Here is a 25,054-nt window from a genome sequence, read left to right as displayed (position 1 = left end):
TACATGGTTCCAACAAATAGAGTAGTTGTTACCATAAGAAATGTGTTAAATCCAGGCCCGTAGATACACTGAATGAATTCAGCTAAGGAAATACACTGTGTTTTGAAATATAAAAGGAAAGTGGGGAAAATAATGTTGAAATTGTTTCATTTGATGCTTTTTATTAAGCTGAAAATAGTGTTGGATATATTACCTCAGAAATGAAGGTAGATATGTATTACAGTAACTGACTCCTTGAAAGATGACAAGTGTCTGGCTGTGATGGTGTTTGCCTGTAATCCCAGCATTTGGGAAACTGAGGCATGGGGATTATGCCTTCCAGGACAGCTTGGGCTATATAAGGCATTCTAGGATAACCTAGGCTACACAACAAAAGATCCTGTCTTCAAAACAAAACAACAGTGTTAAGAACAAAAAACAAAACTTAAGAAACCAAATAGATGACAAACAGCTTAGTAGCAGCAGTTGTGAATGATTGGGATAGTAAAGTACTACAAGAGTGGGGAGAGAACTTTTTAAGCTTAGAGCAAGTAAGAGAATAGCATTGTTAAAAATGTTCTGATGGCAGGTCCATAGCAGCCCCACCATTTCCTCCTCTTTATCTTTGCCATGGGCTTCACTGTACCTATTCATAGCTAGGGAGCCTTTCCTTGATGCTATACCAGCCTAGCCTAAAGACGGTGTCCATAGCCTGGCTAATAAACAGGCCTGAGATAGGAGAGTACAACTCAGTTCGAAGGGATGTGTATTACTTTCTCCGCTTCAGATTATTTTGTTATATTCTCATTCTTCTCTGCTTCATTGATTAGGAGAAGTTTTGTGAAATAGTGTTATGACAGGTTCTAAGATTTGACTCATGGCTATACTTCCCAGTTAAGCATTTCTTAGTAGTAGAACTCAGTAGGAGCTACAACCCAGGGGTAAGGGAAGAATAACCTTAACCAGAAGCTTGGACCGAGTGGCTTTGTCATTAACCAAGGGCCCAAAGGGGACCTGGGGGTTAGAAGATCACTGTGGACAGGGAGCTGGATGAAGCGACACTTGTGGCATCTGAAGTTGGTTTTAGAGTAGAGTAGGAGGAAGTGTCTGGTCTCTGGGAGGAGAGCCCCAAACAGAGGGCAGCTGTCCTGGAGACATGAGCACTTGGAGTAGCAAACAGGAGAGAGCTATGAGAGCTGGCCTTCCTGGACCCTGCTTTTGGTAGGTCCTGGGTGCTTTGCTTCTAGCTGTGAGCATAAAGTGCTCATTCAAACTTGGGGAAGGGACCTGTCTATAAGTCACGGGTTCTTTTCCTTCCAACCAGCACAGGACTTGGAATCATGGAGGGAAAGGTTCCTCTTCAATGTAGGGCACAACACCGACTTTGCTATGCACCTCACACCTTTAATGAAACTCTGTTTCTCTCTCTCTCTTGCTTTGGAGAAACTAGGAGTCCCATTGTATGTGGTGGGCCAGGAAATTCATCAGAACTGAGACAGCTAAGTGTGTCCCTTGTTTGATGGAAAGGTCTCCTAGGTGGGATGCCTGAAGAGCCTGGGGCGTCAAGAAAATATGCTCACTCCTTGATGGATGATCACCAGGAGGGGCCGAGTGCCAGGAAGAGGGCAAATTAAAAGAGTGAGGTTGAGGTTGAATGGAAAGAACAGATTGGTACAGTCTCCTGTAGGTCATAGCATTGAAAGGCTAGAGGAGGCGGCAGATGGGTTAGAGATATTTGTCAAAGTCTCTTTAGGGTAAAGGCAGAACAGCTGATAGCTCTCTTGTCTGGTTATTCCATTTCCCCAAAGACAGGATATATAGTAAGAACTGTTGCATAGTCTGCTTCTGACAGGCAAGGAGAAATTGTCCAGAGAAGAAGGGATTGGCAGTGGTGAAAGTGACCATATCATCTTTGATTTTAATAGCCGAGGAAGGGCAGGTGTCGGGCTTATCCAGGATTATGTCCAAAGCTTGAAAGGAAAGGGAAAGTTTCATGGGTTGGTTCAGCAGTTAAGAGCACTTATTGCTCTTTCAGAGAACCTAAGTTTGGAGTTTGGTTCCCAGTACACACATCAGGTGACTCACAACCACCTGTAACACCAGCCCCAGGAAATCCAATGACCTCTTCTGGACTTCATGGGCATCTGCATTCACAGGTGCACACACACCCCCATACACAATTAAAAATAAATCTATTAAAAATTCAATTTTAGAACTTCCTCTAGGAAAAAAAAAATCACCGGGCCCAGCTGCTATAAAGCAAAATCATTCCACTGTGAAACATGGGAGGCTCCCCGGAAATCAGTTAGAACTACAAACTGCAACTTTTGCTCTTAAGGGTTCTACTTCCTCTCTTCCTCCTGTACCCTGGCACCTTCCCCCAAGAAAATTTATTCTAATGAGGAGAAAAGAAGAAGTGACTTTAGAAACTACGTAGGCTGGACTGGGGCTAGCTCAGTGCTTACCTAGCATGTGTGAGGTCCTAGGTTCAATCCCCAGAGCTTAAAAACAAAAAACAAAAAAAAGAAACCAGTAGGCTTTAAAGGGTAGAGAGCAGGGCAATAGGTGGGGAAAGACACAAACTGCATCCTGACTGGAAAAGAGTGAAACCATTTGCAGACCACATGGTCTTTTATATTTAAAAAATCTTGATAAGAAACAGAAATCTATTGCATTTCTATAGACTTGAAATGAACAGTTTCAAAGTGACATTAAGCAAGCAAAACTGTGATAGCATCCAAAACAGATAAAGTATTGACACCTGGGAATAAGCCCAACAAAAAGCAGTGCAGGACTTCTGCATTGAAAACTAGAGTCATTACTAAAAGAAGTGAAGGAAGACCAAGTGGAAAACCACCCTCTCTCTGCGGATTGGAGGCCACGGTAAGATGGCAATGCTCCTGGGCTGCTGTTTGTTTGCTGAGACAGAGTCTCAATGTATATATTGGTGGCCTGGACCCATTATGTAGCCCAGGATAGCCTCAAACTTGTAGTAGTTCTACTTCTGCCTCTGGGGTTCTAGGATTCTAGGGTGTGCCACCATACCTAACCAGTGTACCTGAATTGGTTGTCAGGTTCAAAATAATTTCTGTTAAAATCTTTGTTTTTTAATTGTTTGTTTGGGGCAGCAATTGACAGGCTGACTCTCTAATTCTTGGGAACTCAGGATTGCAAAAAAGCGGTCCTGAAGAACTCAACATTTCCTGATTTAGAATTTATCATGGAACTACTGACAACCGTACAGTGTGGCACTAGCAGAAGGACAGACAGATTAGTGGGACACATCTGAAAGCTCCAAGATAAACCTTCCTATTTATGATCAACTGATTTTTGACAGGCTGTCGTGATAGTTCAATGGGTAAAGAATAGCTTTTCAGCCCATGATGCTGGGACAACTGGATATGCATGTGCACAAGCAGTGAAGAGAGATTGGTCGTGGGCATGTGGATTCTTTTCGGAGGGATGGAAGTGTTCTGAAATTGGGTAGTGGCACTGATCATACAACATGGATCTACTCTTTAGGAGAGTAGGTTTTCTGACATATGAATTGTATTCCAGTTGGGATTGGGGGGTAGCTCAGCTGTGAATGCTTGCCTAGCCTGCACAGGGTGCTGGGTTCAATCACTAGAAATGAAAAATAAAAACAAACCAAAAAAACATTCTTCCAGGATGAAGCAGCCTGTAATTTCCATAATTTCCACTCATTTCCATAATTCTGTAATTAGTGCCAGTCAAGTAATTTGTGCATCTGTATATGCTAATTTAAAACAAAAAAAACATATTTCAGAGAGAAAACAAAGTAGAAATGAGCTAAAGGGACAAAAGAACCAAGAGAGCTAGAGAGTCAGTGGAGGCTGAGGGAGCACAGACAGCTGCCGAGGGACCCGATGGCTTATTCCTCCGGTGTGTCTCAGTCAATAGACATTCATCACTCATGATACTTAGGTTGATAAAATAAAATCCTTAATAAGGACTGGAGAGATGACTCAGTGGTTAAGAACACTGGCTGCTATTACAGAGGAGCCAGGTTTGGTTTCCTGTATCCACAGGGTGGCTCACAACCATCTATAACTCCAGTTCCAGGGCATCTGACACCCTTTACTGGCCTCCACAGGCACTGTATGCAGGTGGTATACTTATATTTATAAATGTAAAACACTCATACATAAAAGAAAAAAATTAATGCTTCATATTATTATGTATTAAACTTTAAAAGTACTATTTTAGATTTAATGTATCAGTTGATAGAGTGCTTCTCTAGCATGCAAAGGCTCTGGGTTTCATCCCTAGTACCACATATAATAGGTGTGATGATACATGCCTATAATTGTAGGAGAGAGAGGCGGCAGGAGCAGAAGTTCAAGGTCACCCTTATCTGCCATAGCAAACTTGAGGCCAGCCTGGGCTGAATAAGACCCTCCCCCTCTCTCTACCCACCCCACACACTTACGTGTATATGTAGGATTTAGTAGGGAAAGGAGGTGGAAACTCCAGCATTTTCACCAAGTTTCTGGTTTTAATCCCATGGATTCATATACCTGTCCCTGTAGAGAGAGAAGACAAAACATGGAATCGGGTTTTCAGCCCCTCACCTACAAGGCTGAAGAGTAGGGGAAGGTGATGCCTCTGGATGCTGTTATCAGAAAAGGGAGGGGGTTGATAAACAGGCAAAATATTGCAGAACCTCACAGAACCTACAGAAACCAAGGGAGGAGAGGGTCCAGAGAACCAGGTATTTCTTGGGGAAAAGGATCGAAACAGAGCATATAGGTGGATCAGCCATCAGGAGCCAAAGTGACCTTGGTAAGAGCTGTGCCAGAAAGTGGTGATGGTGGAAGCCAGGTGGTGTTGGGTTGAGGGATGTGTGGGAGGCATTCAATACAGAAAAGCCTCAGTGGCAGGGCACTGGAGTGGAGGAACCACTGTCAGAGACATTTTACTGGCTTGCTTAAAGAAGAGCATGACCTCAACACAGTTATAAGTGGACGGAAGGGGGAGGGGTGTGGAGAAGAAGCAACAGGTCCCCGAGAACAAAGTGGAACTAGGGCTTGAGGAAGGGTGGGAAGGCTGTGGTGCAGTCACTGGGTGACATTGGTGACAGTATTCAGCACAGCCACTCATTGTATTATCTGTCTGCAAGTGGCTGAGTATCAAGACAAATGTTGGTGGAAAGAGGACTTTTTTGGTGGGGTGGCGGTAGTAGGTTTGTTTTGTGGCACTGGGATTTGAAAGAAGGATGCTGCATGTGCCAAGCAAGTAATCTGCTGCCGAGCTATGACCTTAACCCAAAAAGAGATTTTTTTTTTAATTTAAAAATTCTCATTTAGACAATTACTTCTGAAAGACATCTACTATACATTTCAAACCTTGGGATTGTGACCAAGAAAGTGTTGGTTCCTAAGTCTGGCTGTGTATCTGAATCATCTTTCAATATAAAGATCCCTTGGTCCTGTCTGAGATATCACTTGGAAGGTGGCTGCCATAAGCTCCCTCTGATTCTTCTGTAGCCTTATCCAGGGAACATCTGAGAACCGTTGATACCAGCCAGTGGAATTATGACAGCTGAACCATCAAGCCTTAAGCTCAACCTTGATCCAGCAGAGGGAGACTGACTCCAGTGAACTCTCCACCTGTTCCTGCTTTATTTAATCACATTTTTAGTAATGACTCAGATAAAGACACAGAGGTCCTGCTGGAGATTACATGATAAATACAACTCAGCAAAGTGATGTTTTTTTCCCCACTTAATGTAACCCGTTGAAAGTTTCTAGTATCACTAAGTAGTCTTCAAAAGTAATTTCAAGGGCTGGGAAGATGGCTCAGTGGGTAGGCACACTTGCTCTTGTAAGCCTGAATGCCTGAGTTCAAATCCCCAGCACCCACATAAAAAGGTGGACATGGCTCTTGGGTACCTCTGACCTCAGTAGTGTTGAGTAGAGATGGGTAGCTGAAATGACTAACTAGGAAGCTTGTGATTCAGTGAGACTTTGTCTCAAGTCAATAAGGTAGATAGAGGAAGACTCCTGAAGTACTGCATCTCACATGCATGTATCACCCACCCCAACCCATGCAACGTAAATGGTTGCATCTTCCGGTATCACAGCTTGAAGCGTTTGTTTCTAATCTTGCACTGTTGTGCACAATACTATGATGAATACTTTTGATCAGAAGACTTTATTTCCAATTTTTTTCTTAGAATAGCCTGAGCATAAAAACTGCATTCAAAACAAAACAACAAAAAACTAGGGAGATAGCTTAGGCTATAAAGTGCTTGTCATGCAAGCATGTGGACCTGAATTCCAATCACCAGAACCCACATAAAAATGTCAGGCATGCTGTTGTGCATTTGTAATCCTAGGACTTAGAGGGGCAGAGACAGATGGATCTCCAGGGCCAGCCAGCTTACTCAGTGAGTGCTAAGCCAATGAGAAAACCTGTCCCAAAGCTAAAGGTGATGCTCCTTGAGGAATGTCACCCAATGTCATCCTCTGGCTTCCACAAGCATATGCACACAGGCCCACATACCTATGTACACATGCAAAAACACCTCACTATTTTTTCAGGCTTATGTATATTATTAAATTGTTATATCTGCCAATATCCATGGATACATACTATTTTTCAGAAAGGGTACTCCAAGTTAAACTCCCACCAGAAATGAGGGTCAGGATCACAGTAAATTTGCTTTTTTTAAAGCTGGTAATGTTGAGCATACAAAATAGTTACTAATTTTATTTCTTTGTGAATTCTGTGAACTTTGCTCAATTTCCGTTTCAAGTGCTAGTCTTTTTCATGTCAATAAGTTGGATATTTTCCCCAATTACACTTACTAATAACTTGTTATAATTATTGTAAACATTTTTCCAGTTAGAGGTTTGCTTTTACATTCTAATGAGAATTTGTATGTAAATGTATTTAATATTTATGATCAAATCTAATAGTTTATATTTTTGATATATTACTTTATGGTAAGAAGAATCCTTGTTTATAATCAATCACTTGGGAAATAGTCACTCATTATCTTTTATTTATTTTTTCAGTATTTGTATTTATTTTTTGCATTGTTTGTTTTATGAGTCCTGGGAGGGTAGAGGGCATGCATGCCAAGGTACAAGGGTGACAATTAGAGGACAACTTGCAGAAGTTGGTTCTCTACTTTCAGTATGTGAGTTCTGGGGATTAAACTCGGGTTCTCAGGCTTGGGGTAAGTTCCCTTATCCACTACCTGAGCCATCTCAGTAGGCCCTATTCTCCTCTTAAATAGGCTTGGTTGAAAAATTTATATATTTAAGGCCAGGAATGGTGGCACAAGCCTTTAATCCCAGCATTTGGGAGACGGGGCAGACAGATCTCTGAGTTTGAGGCCAGCCTGGGCTACAAAGTGAGTTCCAGGACAGCCAAGGCTACCAAGAGAAGCCCTGTCTTGAAGAAGAAGAAAAAAAAAGTGTGTATGTATGTATGTATATATACACTCTCTGATCCATTTTAAAAGTAAAACTTGTCTTAGTGCTATTAGTTGTTTTTGTCTTTGGCCATTTTTAACACTACTATTAAATAGTACTAGCTCTTCCTCCTATTATGTGAGGCTTCCTCATAGGCTGTTATTTAATATTAGGTCTATTGAGACCTTTCTCTTTGTTATTATATTTATGAATATTATAATCCCAGCACCATACCATACTGAAACACTTTTTAACAAATGCTAACTCCAGATCCTTCTGAATCTCTTTATTTTTCAACAACTGTTAGTTGTCATTTTCTATTACTTGTTGAGAACTTTAAAATCACATTTTTAGGCGCTTCCTTGAAAAAAATCCCACTGGGATCCATTTGCATGAGAACTGTATTTTGTCTGAGTGAGACTTTTGTTTCCGCTCTTCCCAAGCAGAAACTCCAGCTGCTTTGGTGGGACCTTCTCTCATCCATCCGGCTGCCAAGGTGACTGCTTTACTTCTCCAGCCCTCTGCAGCTCTTAGAAATGTTATCCTTGGGTGCTCCAGCTGCTGCTGCTTTTGTAAGGTTTTTTCCCTCTGTTATTTATGGCCTGCTGTCACTAGTACGTAAGGTAGCTGTGGAGGTTTTGTTTTCATTCTGGTCATTTGGCTGAAGGAGTATTCTGACATCTTTTGATTAGACAGGCCTGTGTCTTCTGGATCCATAACTGTCAATTACACTTTATGTTGTTTCCTCTTGTCTGAGGAAGGAACTGAGAATGGAACATGCCTGTCAAACTTCTCATTTTAGTGATTTTGCCTTTGTTATTTCATGTAAAGGTAGAGTATTCATATCTCATGAATTAATCACATGAAGAGTTTTTTCCATTATTAATTTTTAAAGAATTTTATTTAGCTGAGTGTGGTAGCATGCACCTTTAGTCCCAGCACTCTGGAGGTAGAGGCAGGTGGATGTCTGTAAATTTGAAGCCAGTCTGGTCCATTCCAGTCCCACTAAGGTTATATAGTGTGTAGAATGAATCTTAGAGAGTCTTATTAATAAAATCAAACCTGAGGCCAGTTATTGGGGTGAACTCTGGAAAATCAGAGAGACAGAACAAGCCACAGCCACCTCGCCTCTCCTCGCCGGATCCTCAGCTGGTCCTGTCTCCTCAGACTGGAAGCTTCTGTGTCCTCATCCCAATGGCTCTCAGCTGAACTGCTGCTCGAAAGCCTGAAGCTTAACCAGCCAAATGCTTAACCAGGCCAAATGCTTCTAGTTTCTGGTCCTCACACCTTATGTACCTTTCTGCCTTCTACCACCACCCCCTGGGATTAAAGGCTCGCTTTCTGGGATTAAAGGCGTGTGTCACCATGCCTGGCTGTTTCCAATGTGACCTTGAACTCACAGAGATCCAGAGGGATTTCTGTCTCTGGAATGCTAGGATTAAAGGCGTGAGTGCCACCATTTTCTAGCCTCTGTATCTAGTGGCTGTTCTGTTCTCTGACCCCAGATAAATTTATTAGGGTACACAATATTTTGGGGAACACAGTGCCACCACAATAGTGAGATTCTGTCTCAAGAAAATTAAATAGAGAGATAGATAGTTAGATAGGTAGGTAGGTAGATAGATAGATAGATAGATAGATAGATAGATAGATAGATATAGATAGACAGAAAGACAGACTTTATTGGGGACAGACAGACAGAAAGAAAGACAGACTTTATTGGGGACAAAACAGAATATCTGTAGTTTCAGTTAAGACCATCTGATCTTTCCTTCATACCTGTACTCTGTAGAATGATTACTAGAGAGTATTAGTATTCATAGAAAAAGAAAAGTGTTCTGTAGTTAAAAAAAAAAACTTTGGAAATACTGTATTCTGCAAAGCCCTTATGAAGAACTACAGTGCTCTAAGATCAAAGAATTTACAACCTAAGTCTGTCAGATTATAAATTACAAATCATAACATCAAAAACAATGAATGTTCATTGTGTGATTGAATGAAAAACTAGAAAAATCAACAGTGCTTCAAGAAATTGATTTGATTCCAAGAGATTTCTCCACCCTTCTGAGAGCATGGAAGGAAGGCACAGGTGCTGATAATCATGTTGACAGCAGTTGTCCAAAGCACAGCTCAACCCCAAGTAGTACGAATTCCTCTGAGAGCTGGAAGAGCCATCAGAGGGGTAAGATTTCACCCAGCAAATTCCAGTTGTTTGGTTCAACAGGGTAATGTCCATTCCATTGCTAGGCACAGCAATTTCTAAAATAATATCACCTAAATAAGCAATCCTAATGATAATAAGGCAGATTTCATACTTAAGAAAGACAGTTTTGCCTGGTATGGTGGCACACACCTTTAATCCCAGCACTGGGGAGGCAGAGGCAGGCAGATGACTGTGAATTTGAGGCCAGCCTGGTCTATGTAGCAAGTTCCAGGACAGCCAGGACTATATATAGAAAGACCCTGACCAAAAACAAAACAAAACACCCTAAATAAAACAAAAAATAATAATAAAACAGAAGTTTAAGGAACAAAAAAAAATGGAATTGGAGATTGAATTTATTTATTTGTTTACAGACTGATTTGGGTGTTGGGGACTAAGCCCAGGGCTTCATACATGCTAAGCGCCTGCTGTACCACTGAGCTGCTTCCCCTGGCCCAAGTGATGAAAGATGCCTAGCTACCCAACAGTTAGGAAATGGCAAACTAAATTGATGCCACCTTAGAATAGCTTCAGCCATTAAGCTGAGAGAGAGTGATGGTTTATGCCTGGAATCCTAGCACCTAGAGGACTGAGACAGGAGGATTACTATGAATTAGAAGCCAGCCTGAGCTACAGAATTAAACTCTGTCTCAAATAAACAAAACAAAAGAAAAAGTATATAACCTTTAAAAATTGTGTCAAAGATTTTTTTTAATGGCATAAAGAAAAACTAATGGTGAAAAAAATCTATGTGCAAAATTGTTTAGGCAGTTTATAATTTTAGAAGAAAAATTATATCCACAGAAAAAATACTGGATGGAAATATATCAAAATGTTAAAAATAGTGGTGCTGGAAAGATAGCTCATTGGTTAAGAACACTGCCTGCTGCTCCAGAGGACCTGGGTTCAATTCTCAACACCCGTATGGCAGCCCACAACCAGTTCCAGGAATTTCAATTCCAGGGCATCCAGTATCCTCTTCTGGTCTCCTTGGACATCAAGCACTCAAGTGGTACACAGGCAGGCTTTCAGGCAAGAGACCCATACACATGAATTAAAACAAACAAAAAATATGGTTTCTAGTGTGTCATGGTGAAGCCCACCTGTAATATTAGCACCAAGGAGGATGAGGAGGCAGGAGGAGCCTAGTCTGGCTACATAGTAAGACCCCGTTTCAAACATAAAACCAAATAATTTCAAGTTCAAGACAAGTCAGAATGGAAGGACTCTTTCTTCCAAATCCCTTCCCTTGTGAAATAATGGGTCAAGTATTAGCAATAAAAATACGTTATGTGAGAATCCAAATATAAGTTGAAATGTTTTAAGACTCATTCTCTTGAGTTAAAAATGAAATTTTCCATTGATCTCGATTGTGTTTTCTATTATGTTTCTTTCACACTTGTGTGATTTAAAATTTTAGTATGTAGAGGGTAAGAGGTCCTTGTGCACGTAGATAAGCACTTGGGAAACCAGGCAAGTTAAACACACAGACTTGTCTCTTCAAAGGAAAGAGATGTTTGCCTGTTTTCCACCTGAATGCTGAGAATGGAATATTTTATAACCTGGTGATCTTTGCTAACTGTAGGGCCAGTCTCACCAGAATCCTCCAGACTATTATGTTGGTCCCAGACTTTCCCCTAGATCTTGAGCATTGCTTCTCAGTCAATAAAACCCATCCTTATGAGCGAGCCTTTTAACGTCTGTGTTGTCTTAGGCCAGGCCGATCCTGACTCCCACAGGCGTTATGTTCACCTCAGTACCCCCTAGACCCTATCTTGAGCACTATTTCTGAGTCAACAGAACCCATCTTTTGGAAGAGGGCATGTGTATTTGTAAAGAGTTTCAGTATAAATGTATCTTAAGCTTTGTTGTACACATGGGACTGAGTTAATTATCAGGAAACTTCTTTTCTGAAATTGTGCTGTGCTTAAATATGGCTAAAATAAACTGCCAGGTTTAGTAAACTCTTTGAACCAGCACCAGCTACTGAGTCCTCTTGAACAAGAGTTTCTTCTTGCCTCTCATGATCGTCCTCTGCTGGCCAAAGCATTTGCAGAGACTCCCACATTAGTAGGGCTGGGCATGTAGTACGGTGCCAGAGTATTTGCCTGGTGTGTTTGAGGGCCTGGGTTCAATTCCAAGTACTACTTACAAACGAATAAAACCTTAAGACTCAAAAGATTGAGGCAACTATTGGTGTTAGTTTAATTCTCCCTCTTTTTAAAGATTTATTTTTATTTCATGTGTATGTTTTGCCTACATGTATGTGTGTATATCCCATGCATATCTGGTACTCTTGAAGGCCGGAAGAGGGTGTTGGAATCCCCAGACAGACAGTTGTGAGCCACTATGTGGGTGCTGCGAACAAAACCCCAGTCATGCAAAAAAGTAAGTGCTCTTAACCACTGAGCCATCTCTGTAGCCCCAAAATTAATTCTCTTTTTAAAAAGGTTTTGGTAGGCCAACAAGATGGCTCAGTGAGGAAAGGTGCTTGCTACCAAGCCTGATGACCTGAGTTCAATCCCCAGAACCCACAACACGGAAGGAGAGAACCAATTCCTGAAAGTCTGGATTCCACTTACACATGTGGCACACACTCATACACACCACACACACACACACACATACACACACACACACACACACACACACACACAGAGTAAATAAATTAATTTTAAAATGTGTTTAAAACATAATAATAATGAATTGAAACTGCACAGATGCCAGGATGTGCATGAATGTTTCTTTAAATACTTTGTTTTCATAAGCTGTGTCTGTAAATTTTAGCTTCAGAATGTAATACTCAAACAACACCTCAAATATATGTGGAATATTTTTAGCATACTTAACTTACTGAATACCTGCTTAATAAGATCTTCTGTCTGAACATTCCTTGTGACTCATAGAGCATTTTCCTGTAAATGCTCCCGTTGGTGGCTGACTCAGCCTCTCTAATCCTGATTTAACTCAGTTAACCTGTTTGACCTGTAGTTTATTCACCTGTAAAATGGGGGTGAAAACAGTGTTTGCCCATAAGGTATTTACCAGTTGAGACTATGTAAAGGCTTTTTACGTAAAGTCCCCAGTGTTAGGTAGAGTGTATTGCTAAACAAAATAAAGAAATAGGGAAGTACCAACCCAGAGAGAATGCATGATAAATACCCACGTGACAAAAATTCACAGCTGGAGTTTGGGGTATTGTTGAATAATGTACCTCCTATTTTTCTTTGTTTTTAGTCATTCTTAAACCCATCTTTGAGAAAATGGTGCTTCGGTTATAGTAAACGACTTTTCATTATCCTAAGGTTTTCTTTCTTCCCTTTGTCACAAATAATACTTTTCCTTTGAAGTTAATTTCCCCCTCTAGCCTAAGCAGTAAATAAAAGACACCATCTACATGCAGTGACCTCATCAGACCAGGACACAGAGAGGTCGGGTCTCCTGCCACCCTCCCCACTTCCGCCCAACCACATGTGATCCAAATGTCTGGACCTTTTTACGTTGATGGCTTGGCTCAAGACCTTGGAGCAATCATCACTAGAATTGGCAGGCCTCTCTGAGAACACAGGAAAGGGGGCAAAGTGGTGCCAAGGACAGACACCAAGCCTCTAAGGCACAGGATGCCTGTGGAGTGGGCTGCTCGGCTCTGTACCACGCGGATTCTTTTCTGTCGTCTTCCTGTGTGGCCTCTTGTGTTCCTTTCAACTCTTGTTACCAGAGATAACACCTCAGAGTCCCTGGAGCTCCTGCTTTGGTAAAGCCTCTGGCTCAGCCTTACGCTAGGGTCTGCGAGGTTCAAGTTTCTGTGTATGCCATACCTCAGGGTCCACTGTCCCCTCCCCTCCCAGCCGCATCTCTTCAGTGTCACTTTGGTCACATCAGACATTTGGTACCATGGATGTTCTTGATTCTCTTTTTACATTGATGTGTAACTGCCTGCCCAACAGTGTGATGTACATCTGAGGGTCAGAAGAGCCCTTTGGACAGCCCACTCAGAGTGTGTCGTTTGTTGATTCATACGTGTGACAGGCCCTAAAGTAACCACTGAACTGAGAGTACTCTGGGGCCCCAAGGTAACATGTGGACTTTAGCCTCGTCCAGCAGTGAGGGGATCTTTGTGTGGCCACTAGTGAGTTTGAGCAGAAAAACAAGTCAGGAGTCTACAGTAGTATCCTCCTCTTTAGATGGGTTAAATCAAATGATTCCCAGAGACTTTGTGAATATATGTGTGTGTGTGTGTGTGTGTGTGTGTGTGTGTGTGTGTGTGTATGTATGTATGTATGTATGTTATGCCCTGTAGGTGCTGGTGGTTCACAGAGGAGAAAAAGCAGGCCCATAGATGACTCCCACAGTAGACAGGAGAGGACCCACTCCACGAGGCAACCCGTTGTAAATGCCTGTTATGTGAAGAAGTGTGTGAGGACCTTTGCAGTCAGGTTGCACCAACTATTCCTGCAGCTACATAACGAGGTGGATTTTGTGACCCTCACCAGCATAGAGTATATGGGAGGGTGTTTAAATTTGCTACTGTACTTGTGTCTTTCATTGGTACTCCTTTGATAATGAAACTGAGCATTGAGCGTGGACATTTTTAGTACCTGTGGGAGAGTACCACTGAACATTTTCATATCCTAAGAAAGTGGCACAGTAATCCTCCCTAGTTCTTATCTGTGTTTGGGACCCAGAGCCGGAATGCTTTACCGAGGTCACAGTTGAGGGCACCCTATGCTTCAAAGTAGTTCATATTTGCAGCTGCCTTAAAAAATAAGCACTTGTTAACATTGGGCCTGGCAGGGTTGCTGCTGGGAAGCTGGCTTCTCTTACTGTAGAAACTTGGAAGTCAGACCCTGGAGGTCTCTCCTCCTCCCCAGGCCTGGTGAAGGCACTGAGAAGGGGTTACATTCTAAGGAGGCGTGCAAGATAGAACTCAACCCTGAGTTCCCCTTCCCCAAAGCTGCTGGGACAGCTCCTGTCTGTTTCTTCAGTTTTACTGGGATGTGTGAAACCCCAGTAAACATTGCCTTCAGGTGTCGGAATGTGCTTGGACGTGACCCTTTTGTGAGTTGGAAACTGTGTGCAACCAGGAATCCTGCAACCCTGGCAGTTGTTGGCACAAGCTTTGCCATCTGCACGGTTGTCTGTCGGCCTCAGTCCCTCTCTCCCTGCCTAGTCCTCAGTCCCCCTCTCCCTGCCTGTCCTCAGTTCCCATCTCTCCTGCCTAGTCCTCAGTCCCTCTCTCCCTAGTCCTCTGTCCCCCTCTACCTGCCTACTCCTCAGTCCCCCTCTCCCTGCCTGTCCTCAGTCCCTCTTTCCCTAGTCCTCAGTCCCCCTCTCCCTGCCTAGTCCTCAGTCCCTCTCCCTGCCTGTCCTCAGTCCCTCTCCCTGCCTGTCCTCAGTCCCCCTCTCCCTGCCTAGTCCTCAGTCCCCCTCTACCTGCCTGTCCTCAGTCCCTCTCTACCTGCCTAGTCCTCAGTCCCTCTCTCCCTGCCTGTCCTCAGTCCCCCTCTCCCTGCCTGTCCTCAGTCCCTCTCTCCCTAGTCCTCAGTCCCCCTCTCCCTGCCTAGTCCTCAGTCCCTCTCTCCCTGCCTAGTCCTCAGTCCCCCTCTACCTGCCTAGTCCTCAGTCCCCCTCTCTCCCTGCCTAGTCCTCAGTCCCCCTCTCCCTGCCTGTCCTCAGTCCCCCTCTCTCCCTGCCTAGCCTCAGCCAGGCTGAGGGTGTGGAAATCAAACTAGACATTGCCGAGGTAGAGCCTGGCTCTCAGTTGTAGCTTTGCTGTTGAATGAGCAGACTTGAAGTTCCCGAAGGGCTGTGTGCCTGTGTTAACATGTTCTGCTAGTGTGTGAAATTGTGAAATACACACTGGTCTCACAGTGAAGTCATCTCACTGCAGCTCTTGTCTGTCTGTCTGATTTGTGTGGAATTTTGTAAGAATTAACCAATTGAACATTTCTGCTCCTAAGGCTGTTGACTGTGCTATTAGACCTACTAAGGCTTTGACTGCAAAGGAGTTTAATATTTTGAAAAAAATTAAATATGGACACATTTTGAATCAATAATATGTTCTTGCTTCAGCTTTTCTTCAAGGAGAATGAGGCAATGTGCCCCATGTCCTTGGGGAGACTAGGGGATTGTGTGTGAGGACAGTCTGGAGAGCGAGCCCCTTTCCCCTCACATTAAAGAAAGTGGAAAGTCCTTATTCCCAGGACCATATCCTGGGGTGAGGGTCCTGAATGTTTCTGCTTGTCTGAGAAAGGCACTAATGCCACACACACCAAGTTTAAAGCTCTGAAGACGGCACACATCTGAGAATCTGACTGCTTGCATTCTGTCTCCACTCACTCACTGTGTAACTTAGGCAAGTTGCTTGGCCTCTCGGATAATCTGTTTTCCTACCTGTAAAATGAAAATAATGTTATCACTCACTTGGAAGTGTTGTAGGAACTAAATGAAACAGTTTATGCATAAGGCACAATGAATACATAAGGTATAGTGCATCTGTAAGGCACAGTGCATGCCTATAGAATGTCAGTGCATGCAAATAGTACATGCATAAGGTTTGCTGCCTACATAGGGCACAATACATGCATATGGCATGGTGCATATATTAGGCATGGTGCATGTATAAGGCTTTATGTTTTCAGTAAATGCTGGGAGTTATTAACCAGATTTTTTTTTTCATAATTAGTCTCAACTTATAGGACATCTTAAAACAATGCTTCTATTCTGGATTTCTGCAACTTCACAGAAATTTAAAAACTTTGGGTAAAGTTAAAAGTGGCAGTGACATAAAGAAAAGGTTTAGAGTAAAGCCTACTAATATTGCTAACTAGTTTTTAATTTTGTTTGTGTAAGAAAGAAGTTTCACTTCTCCTCATAATGATGGCAAAATTGTGTTTGACTTCTGACATTCAGTTCTTTCTCTCTGTCCCCAGAAATAGTCACAGGCTACATTTGACTAATCAAGATGTATAGAAACAAAGATGGTTTACTGTTGGAGTGGGGAGCTGCAGAAACTGAGGTAGTTTCTTCCCTTGACCCTAGGTCTTTCCCAAGACATCTGATGTACCATGATGGCTTCTTACACAAGGTGCCTGGGAACCATAGAAAAGGTGCTCCACATGCAGGCCAGGGACACTTTTCTAGGCGGGGAGCGAGGTCAGCAGTTGTCCAGAATGCGTAGGAACGGTGAGGTAACTGAGTAATGCTTCTCGAAAGGTGGTGCCCGTTATGTCAGTGGGACCTAGATGTCTACTTTTGGTTTAGGGTTGTTTTGTTTTGTTTTTTGAGACAGGGTATCATCAAACTTAGGTTGGCTTCAAACTTGTATGTAGTGGAGGATGATCTTGAACTCCTGATCCTCTAATATTTTTAATAATTGCGTCTGAGTTGGGTAACCCGGGGGCAGCTTTTGGTCTCTTATTTATGCCATCATGCTAAGCTTTTCCTTTCCTTTTCCAGATACTTACTGGAGCAAGATTTCCCCGGCATGAGAATTGGCCCAGAGCCGACCACAGATTCCTTCATTGCTGTGATGTATGGGGAGACCGAGGGAAGCACCCCTGGGAATGCTTTAGTTGTGGATCCCAAAAAGCCATTCCGAAAGCTTAGTCGCTTTGGAAATGCTTTCCTGAACAGGTAAGGACCAGCAGGCTGCAATCTTTGATTAGGTTGTTTAAACTTTTCTTCAAATTATTGCCTATCACTTATAGAGTCAAACAGGACAGAGCATGTGTTCTGGTAGAGGAAAGTGTGTGTCGGGTCAATCAGTCATATTCTAAGACTGTCAGACAACACGATTACTTGCATCTGTTCTGAGTGACTTCCCTGGGCATAGCTGAGGCCCAAAATGGACATTATAGCTGCCCAGTATGAGGGCAAATGTCTAATGATGTGGTTTGCACAGGAATAGTTCAGGTTGCCCAGGTCCTGTCACTAGCAGTGTTAAATGGCAGTGGGACAACCACTTCTCGGGTATGGCACCCAGGGCTTCCCACACTCAGGAAACAGCCCAGAGAAGACAGACATCCAGATTTGGTCTTTTGATTCAGGATAGGTTGCCTCATCTTCCTGAATGTTTCTCTGACTTTTCATTCCTGTGCTTTGAGCTACTTCCGTATTCCCTGGAGCAGAGCTGAGGTGTTGGGGCCTGGGGAGAACACATGCCAGGTTTGCTGCTGCAGCTCTGCAGTAGGATGAGATCCACTGACCTTCTTTTCTGTTCCACTGTGTTCCTCCCTCTTTCCTTCCTCCCTCCCTCCTTCCCATCGCTCCTTCTTTCTCCCCTCCCCCAACTATTTTTCTTCCAGTTTTATTTTTTAATTATTTTATTTATTATTTTAGTTCTAATATATATATGAAAGAGAACATGCAAATCTTTTCTTTTTGTATCTAGCTTATTTCATTTCACATGATACTCTGGTTCCGTTTTGCTACAAAGGACAGGATTTTATTTAATGGTCAATAACACTCCATTTGTATGTATATATCACATTTTCTTTCTTCTCATTTGTACTGGAGCTAGGGATTGAGTGTAGGGCTTCCCATGTGCTCTACCTCTGAGCTGTATACCCAGTCCTCTTTTTTTTTTTTTTTTTGCAGGGGTGGGGTGGGGAGTAGGGGGCATGGAGTGCTGGGGAGATGTTGCCCAGGCTGGCCTTGAACTCACTCTGTAGACCAGGCAGGCCTTGAACTTGAAGTCATTCTGCCTCTGTCTTCTAGTAGCTGAATTGCAGCAGTACCACAGGCCTAATTACCGTATTTTCTTATCTCATTCTTTGTTGGTGGGCACCTAGGCTGCTTTCATGTCCTAGCTCTATGAATAGTGCCACAATAAACCTGGCTGTGCAGATTTCTCATGTGTACCAATTTCATTTTCTTCAGGTGTATTATATACACAGCAATGAGATAGCTGGGTGGTAGGTAGTTCTTAGTTATTTGAGGATACTATATGTTTTCTGTAGTGGTTACCCCACCTGACATTCACCACAGGGTGTAAAGGTTCCTTTCTCCTCCACATCATCCCCAGCATTTTTTAATAATATCCATTCTAACTGAGGTGAGGCAGGATCTCATCGTACTTTTGGTTTTTATTTCTCTAATGGTTAATGATACTGAGCATTTTTTTCATGTGTTTAACTGACATTTTTATTTCTTTTGAGGTCATTTGGCCATTTTTTTATTGGATTCCTGGTTCTTTGGGAGTTATTGTCTGAGTTTGTTCTATAGTCTGGATATCAATACCCTGACAAATATTTTCCCATTATATTATATAGGTTGTTTTTTCACTCTGTTGATTGTTTCCTTTGCTGTGCAGAGGCTTTTTAGTTTTAGATAATGCTATTTGTCAATTTCTATTTTTGTTTTTCTGTGCTTTTAGCCTTATTTGGACGATTAAGTTCATGGTTGGGACAGTTAATATTGTTAGAATGTCTGTTTTCTTTTTAAACCCTTTCCTCTTCTTTCCTGCCATTCCTCCACACCCCTCTCTTCCCTCTTTTCTGAGTGTGGCTTTGAAGAAGGGGAGCCAGCCTTCAGCTAGCAGTGGAGACCAACTGCAGCCTGCTTAGGAAGAGGAAGTGGGGCTGGCCCTGAGGCCCAGCAGGAGCCTTGAGCAGCACTTCTCCTTTCTAGATGTTTCTAAGAACAGCCCTTCCCTCTGACTGCTGCCTGTCCAGAGCCTGGGGCTCCATCCCTGAGGACTCTGGGGTGAACACTTGCACAGTGGCTGTGCTGAGAGGAACCCAGGCAGCCTCCTCCAAGTCCCGTCTGTGAGCAGACCCTCCTTTGAACGCTTGCCGACGCTGCTGCTGCTGCTGCTGCTGCAGTCCAAAGAGAGCCTCTGAGGGGTGGCGGAAGTGTGCAGGTGATGTAGACGGAGAAGTTCGTTCTTGTTGCTAACAGTGACTTACAGAACACTGTCCAGATGGCCTCCCCTGCGATTCTCTTCTTCAGGAGGGGCGTGTGTCTTACTCCAGAGCTGCGATGGGTGGCAGCTTTTCCCTGTGCAGAAAGAAGTTAAACCCAAGGGGATTCTCATTTAGCGAAGTGCATTCTTTTAAGGGAATATGCAGGAAGAATGATTATTAGTTTGTCTTACTTTGTCAAATAACTTACTTTCCTAAAATAACAACTTGTTTTTAAACTCAAACATGGAAGAAAAGTATAGAGGAAAGATTTTGAATGGCAAGGTTCAGTATCTTAGAATTTAAAGTGTGCTGAAAATAATCCATGCATTATACAAATTGAGTATTAATTGAGTCCAGGATAATAGAAGAACAAAAAAACTATATAGCATGTGTTCAGCACTGCCTCAAACTTTACTTGTCTATGCAACACGGAAAGCTGAGATATGTTAATTTTAAGTCCTCATGAAGATGCATTATATGGCTGCTATCATTATCCCCAAGCAGTGATGAGGAACTGATGAACAGCAAGGGTAAGATAATATCTTTGGGGTCACTCAGCCTAGTGGCAGTGTTGTGGTTGGAACCCAGATCATCTGGCTTCAGTCCTGGAAACCACAGTGCTGAGCTTCCCAATGGTGCAGTGTTTAAACTCTGCCTACTACGACCCCCATTTAACTATAAAATAGCCCTGCAGTGAAGACAATGAAGACACTATCTACCAAGGTATAGTTCACATAATTTTATTAGTACTATGCTTGTGGGACTAATAGAGAATAAAGTGGCTGTAACAAGTCTTTTTCTGTCCCACCAGCCAGTTCTCAAATAATGACACAGAGACTTTTTATTAATTATGAAAGCTCAGCCTATAGCTTAGGCTTGTTTCTAACTAGCTCTTATAACTTAAATTAACCCATTCATATTAATCTACTCTCTATCATGTGGCATTACCTCTCTTCCATCTTGCACCTCCTGTTTCCTCTCTGTGTCTCCTGGTGTCTTCTGCATGTCTAGATCCTTTCTCTCCCTGGAAATTCCACTTATATTATACCTTCTGCCTAGTTATTGGCTCTTCAGCTTTTTATTACACCAATCACAGCAATATATCTTCACACAGTGTACAAATATCCTCCAACAAATGGCCAGTTCACAAATAAGAAAACTAAAAGCAAAGAAGTGATTTGCTGAAGAAAAAGTGATCAGGAAGAAGCAGAATTCAGGTTTCCCTCTTTATACCATTTTCCACCCTGTGCCCCAACAATGAGGAATGTCGGCCCTTCAAGCCATCCTGGTGGCTGTGCCTGTGTGAGGCTCACAAGTACAGGATGTGCCTCATGGAAATCCACAATGCTGATAGCCCAGTTAAGTGGTGTCTGCATGACAAGGCAGCTGCCTCACACAGCGCATAAGAAAGAGCATTAGTTATAGTGGTTATAGTGGTTATAGCAGCCCTCTGGGATACAGCAGGGTTAGCGCCAAAGGCGGGAACTCTTAGCATGACACATTTTCTGGAAACTAGGTCAAAACGTAATAGGAAGGAAAACCAGTTGTTTTCTGGGTAGAACTTTCTCCCTAGGCCTTGATGACTTCAGCCACTGCTCCCCAGGGCGTCTTTGAGTTAAATATCTCACAGGGTGCTTCAAGTCAGGTGATGCCTGGAGGACGAAACCAACTTCCCCATTAAGCAAACCTTGGGGACCTGAGTCCCCTAGGCTGGTTGTTGAGAGACTAAAGGATCAGTGGCCCATTTCAAAGAAATGGAGATGAATTCCTGAAAAGACAGGTTTGAATTAGGAAACGGCACACTTGAACAGCACAAGGGGGAATTAAATTTAGAACAAAAAAGAGTTTGATGGAAACGAGGCTTTCAAAATTGGCCCGCCTCAAGTTCTCGCCACCAAGCTGCTTCATCTGAGAGAAGTCCCACAGCAGCCTGTTTTGGAGCGTGAGTTGATATTCCAACATGTATCAGGAGGCAGTTGACTTGACAGAGAAGGAACAGACACTGCCCACAGCACCCTACGTGTGAGTCCTGAAAGACACCAGTGTCTTCAGTCAGTTCAGAAGCATCAGGCCTGACATTTTCCTCCAGCAGTCTGCGTATGAATTAGATGCTGTGAGTTTCCCTCAGTGTACTTTTCTAAAAATAGCAGTATTTTTAATACAGATAGCCTCAGATACTGTTTTTAGTTTTAGCATCTAGTATAATTTCAAATAACTGTTTTTCACAAAAGAAATTAATTTATTTTACACTCTCTTTCTCTCTCTCCCCACCAGACGCACACATGCGCACATGCATGCATCTGCCCATAATTCCTTAAGTTTTTCCCAGTAATCTTTCACCTTAGGACTTGAGGTGATTCTGGGTCACAAACGATTGTTCCTTAGTTTTTGTTGTTGTTGAGACAGGATCTCACTGTGTATCTCTGGCTGGCCTTGTACTCCCTTTGTAGACCAGGCTAGCCTTGAACTCAGAGATCCACTTGCTTTGGCCTCCTGAGTGCTGGGATTAAAAATGTGTGCTACCATGTCCAGCTACAATCTGAGTTTTTTGTTGTTGTTTGTTTGGGGTTTTTTGTTTGTTTTGGGATTTTTCGAGACAGGATTTTTCTGTGTAGCCCTGGGCATCCTGGAACTTGTTCTGTAGGTAAGGCTGGCCTCAAACTCAGAGGTCTACCTGCCTCTGCCTCCCAACTGCTAAGATTAAAGGCGTGTGCCACCACTGCCCGGCTGCTTTTTGGGTTCTTGTTGTTGTTGTTGTTTTATATATATATGGATATTTTGCCTGTATGTGTGTTTATGTACCACATTCGTGCCTGGTGCTGGCAGAGTCCAGAAGAGGTCTGCAGATCCCCTGGAACTGGAGCTATAGCCACCAAATGGGTTCTGGGATTCAAACCTAAGTCCTTTGGTAGAGCAGCCAGAGCTCTTAACTACCAAGCATCTCTCCAGATCCCAAACCATTGTTCCTGATTGACAGCTGCCTGTATGATTTTGGTTCTGCCATTCCAGAAAATGTACTATTTTCCCTTGGTTTGGGCAGAACCTTCTAGACTAGAATACTACTTCTGGCTTTCCTCCATAGCAGCTGAGAGAGGGGCATTTATGTAGTCTAGATGTGAACATCACTTCTTCCTGGCACTAGAAAGTTAGATCAACCATTTATAGTGGGGCTGTGTGATATTTAGTTGCCTGGGTCTTTTTGTAGATTTTCTGTTTACATCATATAATCTCTGGGTTTGCACTCATAGTAAAGCAGGCAAGATCAAAGGACGTATTTGAAATGCTCTGTGCTCCCTTCTTCCTGTTGTGATTTGAGCGTGTGACAAACCTGGTTGAGTTGCATAGAGAGACTTAGAGACCTGTGCAGGTGAGATTGCTCAGTCCACATCTCCTGTCTGTTGTTCACCACCACCTAACCCTCCACACCATTAGGTAGACACCGGCTGACACGGAAGCTCCAGGGCCGTGGTACGCCAGTCCTCTGTTTAAGGACATTACCCTGAGTGTGGTAGAGACTCAGCAGTGATTCCAGTGTGTGCCGTGATAGTAACAGCCATGTGGTTAAGACGCGCCCAGGACTGCCAGCTTCCATCTCAGCTCTGTCACTTGTCACCAGTGGGCTATGACAAGTGACAGCATGTGGCCCTTCCAAGCCCCAGTCTGCCCTTTTGTAAGGCCTCTCAGATGGCAGTAAAGATTTAATTCATGAACACATAAAGTAGAGCAGGCCTGGCACATGGTCAGGGGCTAGTCAATGCTGGTGTTATTATTATCATAATTACTACAAACCTTATTGTTCCATTGAAAAATCAAAATCAGTATTAAGGTGCTGGCCAAGTCTTTTACAAGTCTAGTTTTTTTGCTTTGTTTTGTGCTTTGAAAAAAATGGAGAGTCACATGTAGCCTAGGCCGGCCACAAACTCAGTATGTAGCTGAAGATAATTCTATCTCCCAATTTTCCCCATTCTACCTCCCAGGTCTCCCAGGTGCTAGGATTACAGGTGTGAATCACAATGCTCAGCCCACCAATTTAGTTTTTTAATTCTTTAAAATACACACACACACACACACACACACACACACACACACACACACACAATATATGTATTTATCAGAAGAGGGTTGGCCATACTTGCTACTGTGAATGTGTGGAGGTCACTGAACAACCTGTGGGAATCAGTTTTCTTTTTCTTTTTCTTTTTTTTTTTGTTTTTCGAGACAGGGTTTCTCTGTGTAGTTTTGGTGCCTGTTCTGGATCTCGCTCTGTAGACCAGGCTGGCCTCGAACTCACAGAGATCCACCTGGCTCTGTCTCCCAAGTGCTGGGATTAAAGGCGTGCGATACCACCGCCCAGCTAGTTTTCTTTTTCTACCGTGTAGATCTTGAGGATTGAACTCAGGTCATCAAAAATGGCTGCAAGCATCTTTACCCACTGAGCCATCTTGCCAGCCCAAATTAATTTTTTAGACATTAATCATTAACCTAGAATTTTAGCTTTGGGAGGCAATTCTAAGTAACCTAATACTCTTACCTCCTTGTGTTCCTGTGAGGCAGAACTGGTGACCTGCTTGAGACCTTATGATCCCTACCTTTACTTCATCCTCTGCCCCTTTGCTACCCTTGACTTTCCCCAGACATGGAGTTGGGGGTCCAGTGAAGGATCTTGATTGTTTCCTTTTCCCCTGGGAAACAAAATTCATCTGGTCAGTGGGAGGGACCTGTGGGAGCTGAGAGGCCCTGGATCTCTGCAGCATGCCCGTCTTCTGTGTGAAATAGAGAAGGCCAGGTGATTTAGCCACTCCAGGAAAGAGGGAAATCCATCTGGAAATGTTCCAGCAGAAACCTGCAGCTGGGGACTGCCAGACCTGCCCTGCTGTGAGGGCACGACAAATCTTGCCTTCCACATTCCTTTCTCAGGGTGGAAAGGTAAGTGGCGATTGCCATCCTGATGTTAGGGTTCCTGATTACAGTGGAATGTGGTTTTAGGAACATGCCCACATGTGTAGTCCTAACCTTGCAGTACCAACCTGCTGTGGCACCCTTAGGGCCCAGTGCCTGTTTGTACTCCCTGCCCTCCTGCCCCTGCCACACCCCTTACAGTCTCTCTGATGGAGTGGAGCCTGGTCCTGCACACACGGCCTCCCTCAGCAGCCCCTTCTCTGGTCCCCTGGAGCCCGGCTAGTCTCCTTGTCTTTGGCAGTTGTCCTTGCTGCTGTATGAAGACAGCTCAGAGGTACCATCTCTTGCTCTGTGGCTCGCACACGTGACCCGGGAGCTGTTGACATGCTCTTGCTCTACATTCCAGGAGTGAGCACTGTAGGAATTTTAAGTCCTTCTGTTAGCCTCACACTAAAATCTAGGGATTTTGTGTTTCGGAAAAATTGATACTGAGTGTGACCTTGTGGTTTTAGAGAAATATCAGCCTCCCTGTGGGAACAGTTTGTGTAAAATAGTTTCACAGAGGTACAGCATTACCACCTGTTTCAGGATGGACTGACAAGAAATGGTGTCCACCGAGTTGTGCT

General features: G+C 43.2%; 1 protein-coding gene across 1 annotated transcript in view; it reads left to right on the top strand.

Annotated features, from left to right (window-relative positions):
- The window catches only part of Ehd4 (EH domain containing 4), a 74,401-nt gene that overhangs the window by 1,407 nt on the left and 47,940 nt on the right, over nt 1-25,054 (top strand). Inside the window, exon 2 of the mRNA XM_059261187.1 lies at nt 17,083-17,259. Coding sequence (XP_059117170.1) covers nt 17,083-17,259 — 177 coding nt within the window. The remainder of the gene's footprint in view (nt 1-17,082; nt 17,260-25,054) is intronic.

The sequence above is a fragment of the Peromyscus eremicus genome, chromosome 4, assembly GCF_949786415.1.
Source record: "Peromyscus eremicus chromosome 4, PerEre_H2_v1, whole genome shotgun sequence".
Taxonomy (NCBI): domain Eukaryota; kingdom Metazoa; phylum Chordata; class Mammalia; order Rodentia; family Cricetidae; genus Peromyscus; species Peromyscus eremicus.
The sequence above is the reverse complement of the archived record's forward strand: the minus strand, read 5'-3'. Positions and strand labels throughout refer to the sequence as shown.